Genomic DNA, 5,807 nt, shown 5'->3' on the forward strand with positions numbered 1-5,807 from the left:
CACATTTTGCGTCCCCCGCCATTCTTTTCACCCCAGTGCTGGAGGCGTGCAGGGAGAACGGCGTCACCCTCGTGGCATACAGCCCCCTCTGCCAGGGCCTGCTCACGGGTGAGGCTGCAGCACGCGCCCTTGATGCTGTGGGCTGCCCCTCACGGCATGCGGCTCCGCCTGCTGCATCCCCGCCACCCGCCGTACTCGCTTTGTGGCGCGGACCAGCTTCGCCTGATACCAAGTCGTGGCGCCGCACCTGCGTCGGCACCCTTCGCGAGCCTCCTCTGCCGGCCTACTATTGACGTTCCTCGCTCCATAGCCCGGCTCGGCTGCAACAGTGCTTGTGCGTACCCTTGCAACACACACACACACACACACGCACGCGCACACACACGCACACACATACATACACACACTTGCCTGCACACGCGCCCCCATGCAGGCAAGTACGTCCCGGGCGGCCCGAAGCCCTCGGGGCCGCGCGCAGGCATCTACTCCTCAAAGATTGAAGAGGTGCAGCCGCTGATCGAGGTGCTGCGCGCCGTGGGGCAGGAGCGCGGCAAGAGCCCTGCGCAGGTGGCGCTCAACTGGCTCATCTGCAAGGGCGCGCTGCCGATTCCCGGCGCCAAGAACGCCAAGCAGGTGCGCGGCAGCGGGGCGGGGCGCGGGCGCGGCGACGGGGCCAAGGCGCGCCGCTGGGGTGTGCTGTTTTCGGCTGAGTGTTGATGGGTTGAGGCACCTAGGATGGATGCGCTCCCCTGCCTCAGGCAGGCGCCCAGGTTCTCACCGTGCCAGCAGCATGCATCCTACGCTCGCGGCCACGGCGGCCAACCGCCTGCTGGTAAGAGAGTCTCGAGGCTCGACATTGTTAGTTGAAAAAAAAACATGTTTTATCATCTGTGCCGCGCTTTCATCGTGCTGCGCCGCACCGCGCCGCGTCCCGTGTGCGCAGGTCCAGGAGATTGCGGGCGCGGTGGGGTGGCGGCTGGAGGAGGGGGAGGTGCTGGAGCTGGAGAAGGCCGCGGACAGGGTCAAGGCACCGCTGGGGGCGCCCTTTGAGAACTGGTAGACGCCAGTTCGGGTCCGGCTGGCGGAGGTGTTTTGGGGGGCTGGTCCTCAGCTGTGTCGGCGCCGGAAGCGGCCGACTTGGGAATGAGCAGGCCTCTGCTTGGTGTCGGTTGGCGACCTGTGTGGTAGAGGGATAATGGCAATATCGCTTGGGCATTGCTTGCATAGTGGTGGCAGGAGCTGTAGCCTACTGCTGAAATTGGAACACAACATCTATTGTGAGTGGTATCCAGCAGGCCATGAGTGATGTGTGTGGTCGCCGTTGCCACATTCTTTTCCGCTGCCATCAGCAGCCGTGGCAGGTGACATCAGCCTGTAATTGTGGCTGTTGATCCTAACCTGATGGCAAGTCACCACCAGCGTGTCGGGCATCAAAGCATCATCACCAGCTGCACACCTGCAATGTGCTTGCACGCGCCCCACGCAACGCCATGCACAGCCACGCAGACAAACTTGTCTGATTTATTTGTTGCACATGTAATGCGGCGCGAGCTGCAGCAGCAATAACTCCATGTCATCTGGGGCCACATATGGGTGCGTGGTGAAAGGCAGCGCAAGCCCAAGCGCAAGGTCAAATGCAAGCGCGCAGGACTTGGACTGCAGGCGGTGCTGCTGGATCAGGTGGGCGGTGCTTCGTCTTTCCTCTGTCACCTGACGTACTCATCCTCAGAAGATTTGGGGGGCCTGAAGTCGAATATCACATGTTCATCCACAAATGATCAGGTGAGCATGTGTCACTCCAACTCCCTTCAGAGTCACCGCAGCAGCCCTGATCCCGACTGTACGGTATTCGTTCAGCCTGGTTTGCACTCACTTGAAACCAGTGTTTAACACGTTGTCACGCATCATAGGTCGGACCCCAACCCTTTGATCAACTTACTCACGCTGGCACGCTTAGCAGGAAGGCATGCCAGCGAAGGCGATTTGAAATATATCATCCGATGCAGGCACAAGCTGCCGCACCACGCCTGAGCGACGAGGTTGCTGTGGCGTGCAGCGGCAGCGGCGCGGGCGGCGCGTGCAGCAGCGCGCGAGCGGTCGCTTGTGCGCCTTGTAGGGCGGCGGCGAAGGCGGCGGACGTCGCGGCAGGCTCATCGATGATCACCTGAAGGGATCATCCATCCATCACACCACATCCTCCCCCGCGCGTCCAGCGGACATGAGGCCAGTGCTGGTCAGGCGGCTGCAGCCAGGCCAGGCCCCCAGCAATGGGGGGGCCCCAGCCCCAGCCCCTGCCCTGGCAGCCGCCGCTGCCGCCGTCCCTGCAGAGCAGCCTGCACACGGCGGCCGGAGCGACAGCAAGCAGCTGCAGAGCCTGCTGTCTGTCGCCTTGGGGCAGCGCCCACAGGGCGCCGAGCCAGGTGGCGCTCGGCCGGCGGCGCTCTCATCCATCCTCCGCCTCTTCCTCGCCTGCGCCGACGATCCGGCTAGGTGAGGCATGATTCGGCTGACCTCTGACCGACCACATGCTCAGGCCTCTCATTCGCATGCTTGGCCGCTTGCCAGCTTCTGCTGTTAATCCTCAGCGCCTCTCAGCGCCGCAGCCTCATGCACACGCCCACGTTGGGACTCTCCCCCTCTCCCTCCTGCACCACCCCAGGCAGTCGGCAGTCCTGCAAGCCGCCCTCCAAAGCTGGCAGCAGCTCCTGGCTTGCCTCTGGGACACGGATACGCACGTGCGCGCAGCCGCCGCCCCCCTCCTCGGCGCCATCGGCGCCGCAATCGCCCGCGGCCTCGCGGAGCCGCCGCCAGCCCCCTGCGTAGCTGCCCATTCTGCCGACCGCGGCCGCGGGCGCTCGGGCCGGGGCCGCGGCCATGGCCCGGGTCGGCCGGCGGCGCCCCCGCAAGCGCCCCCTCGCACTCTCCTGTTTGACTGGCTGCTGCCGCTGCTCGGGGGGCAGGCGGGCCTGCCAGGCACTGACCAGCCCGCCGAGCCAGACGTCAAGGTGCGGCTGCCCAGTGGCCTGAGCAGCCAGGCCTGCGTTTGCGGCGTGATTCAGCACCCCAATGTGTGCAGGTCGAATCAGGTGCTTGCCACGACACCCTCAGGAGGGTGCGGCTGGGCGCGGCTTGAGTTTTCATCGCTGGCGAATCTAGCTCTCTCATGAACGCGCATGCCCTGGTGGCCCCACCGACATCCGCAGGCCGTCTTGTGCGGCACCTTGGCGGCAGCCGTCTCGCAGCTGCCTACCGATCCAGCCGACGACCCCAGCTCGGCACCACCACCTCCGTCTGCGCCTCAACTGGGCAGGACCCCTCCGCCGCCTCGTACGGCCGGCGCGGCGCGAGACGCGTGCGCTCGGACGCTCTCCGCCATCCACTCTCTCCTTGAATCAGAGGCGACACCGCCTGAGCTGCTGGCGCCGCTGCTGCGGCTGCTGATTTGCTGCGCGCGCTGCACCCCCGGCGCGCTTGGGGCCCTTTGGGAAGATCTTCTGGATATCATGCTGGGCTGGGCGCTGGAGCCTAGTCTGCGTGATGCCGACAGGTGTGCGGGTGCACATGTGTCCATATGAATGCACCAGTTGCGGGAGTGCATGTCGCTGTGTGTGCGCGTGCGTGCGTGTGTGTGTGCGTGTGTGTGTACGTGTGTGTGTGTGTGTGTGCGCGAGCGCGCATTCATCTGGACTCAGGCGTGTGCGAGAACGCGTGTCGTTGTGGGCCCGTGTGCATCAGCAAGCACGTCTGCCGGGCGCTTGCAGTGAAGCACGCGTGGCCAAGAGCACAGCAGAGGCATTGGTGATCTGTGCTACACATGGGCCGCATCCTCACCTTTTCAGCTGATGCCCTCGCAATTTCTGCCACCCCGCCTCTCGTTTGTTCGACGCACCAGGCACATGATACCGACGGCCCTGTCCGCGCTGGGTCCTTGCTGGCGCGGCGCGGATCAGAGGCAGGCGGCGCTGCTGGTGGCCCGTCGGCTGCTGGCGGACCTGCAGGATATGGCGCCGGCGGAGGGAGCTGGGCAGGCAAGGGTTGACGAGAGCAACGGGGAGGGCCTGCAGCAGGGCGGGCAGGGGGATGAGCAGCGGCAGGTGATTGGCGAGCACCAACAGCAGGAGCAGCAGCAAGAGCAGCAGCAGCAGCAGCAACAAGAACAGCAGCAGCAGCAGCAGCAGCAGCAGCAGCAGCACCCACAGATGCTGGAGGCTGAAGATGTGGAGGTTCTGGGGCGGCTGTGTTCTCTGGCCAGCTGTTTGGTGGCCATTTCACGGGCCGCCTGCGCGGCTGCTTCCGCCGACGGCGGCAATGCCAGCGGCGGCGGCGGCGCGGCGCGGTTTGCGGAACTCATGCCTCCCCTGCGGCGGCTGCTGCTGGCCGCGCGGCGCCGCGCGGCGGGCCCGGCAGCGGGCGGGGACCGGCGGGCGTGCGGGATGGCGTGCGCGGCGGCTGCGCTTGCGCTGCAGGCGTCTGCGGTTGCGGCTGCTGCGGATTCACAGGCGGCTCCCGCAGGCGGCCCTCAACTACAAGAAGCAGGGCCCGCCAGCGCCGGCCCGTGCTTGTTTGCAGACCCCGATGCTGTTGCAACGCACGCCGCTACGCCGGCGCTCCGAGCGGCGGCGGATTGCCTGGCGCTGCCGGCGCTGCCGCGGTGGCACGCGGTGCAGCTTTTGCGGAGCCTCACAGGCCTGGTCGAGGCGGCGGCCCTGCCGAGCCTCCCCGGCGCCGCTGCGCTCCAGGCCGACCTGGCCGCCGCCTGGCCCTTGCTGACGTCATCGTCGGCGGCGGCGCGCGGGTCGCCGCACGCCGACGTGGTGGCTGCGGCGGCGGCGGCCTGGCTGGCTGCGCTGCGGCAGGGCGGGGCGGCGCCATCGGGGCGCGCTGCTTCCGACGCGCTGCTGGGAGGAATATCGCGGCTTCAAGCAGAGTTGAGCGCCGCGGGGGCCGGCCAGGCGCATATTGGGATTGAGGAAGGTGCAGGCGGCAGCGGAGGAGGCCTTGCCGGCGGCGGCAGCCCGGCGGGCGACGGCAGTGCTGGCGATGGGTCGGAGCAGGGACGAGCCGAGGTTGCGGCCTCAGGACCCCCGGGTCAGGAGCAGCAGCAGCAGCAGCAACAACAACAGCAGCAGCAGCAGCAGCAGCAGCTCATGCAGGTTCTAGCATTTGACCTCTCATTGCTGCAGGCGTGGGTTGCCGCGGGGGCGTCCGGGGAGCAGCAGCCAACGGCGGCGGGACGTGCGCCAGTGGCCGCGGCCCTGGAAGCGGCAGAGGCGGGCGCAGCGCTGCTGCGTTTGATCTTGAGCCCAAGCTTAGCTTTCAAATCCCCTTCCAGCATTGATTTGGCCTTGATATGCACGCGTCTACTGGCAGCGGCGCTCGGCCGCGCGTGCGCGCCGGCCGCTGCGGCCGTGGTGCAGGACGGCACCGGCGGCCGTGGCGGTGGCAGCGCGCAAGGTGGCGTGGGCGCCGGCGGTGGCGCCGCGGCTGCAACGGGTGAGGATGACGAGGTTATGGCGTTGCAGGCGGTGGAGGTTGCTCGTGACGGGTTGCAGCTGGTGCTGCAGTCATCAACCGCACAATTGCCGGCCGCGGCGCGCTTCGATGCCATCCAAGCAGCCACGGCTGCGGCGGCCAGCGCGCTCCCAGGCCCCGTGGGCGCCGCAGCCGCCGCGCTGGCCGATGCCATGGCAGGCCATGCGGCGCGCGATTGCGACGTGCACATGCGGCTGGCGGCGGCGGGTGCGGCGGCGGCAGCGGCGCGCGCGGCCGTACGGGCGGGCGGCGCCGGCGCCGCGCAGGTCGCGGCG

At 67.6% G+C, this 5,807-nt stretch overlaps 2 protein-coding genes across 2 annotated transcripts; both read left to right on the forward strand.

Moving 5' to 3' along the window:
• Positions 1-427: 427 nt before the first annotated feature.
• MNEG_13234 (putative oxidoreductase) lies at positions 428-1,060 on the forward strand (the record flags this gene model as incomplete). The annotated part of the gene is made up of 3 exons (XM_014038293.1): positions 428-437; positions 479-633; positions 944-1,060. 3 exons carry the CDS (start codon positions 428-430, stop codon positions 1,058-1,060), a joined length of 282 nt encoding a protein of 93 aa, XP_013893747.1.
• Positions 1,061-2,218: 1,158 nt separating this feature from the next.
• On the forward strand, positions 2,219-2,490 carry MNEG_13235 (hypothetical protein; the record flags this gene model as incomplete). The annotated part of the gene is made up of 1 exon (XM_014038294.1): positions 2,219-2,490. A coding segment is annotated over one exon (272 nt), but the record flags the coding sequence as incomplete, so codon positions are not given.
• Between the last annotated feature and the right edge of the window lie 3,317 nt (positions 2,491-5,807).

The sequence above is a fragment of the Monoraphidium neglectum genome, assembly GCF_000611645.1.
Source record: "Monoraphidium neglectum strain SAG 48.87 unplaced genomic scaffold scaffold03706, whole genome shotgun sequence".
NCBI classification, from domain to species: Eukaryota; Viridiplantae; Chlorophyta; class Chlorophyceae; order Sphaeropleales; family Selenastraceae; genus Monoraphidium; species Monoraphidium neglectum.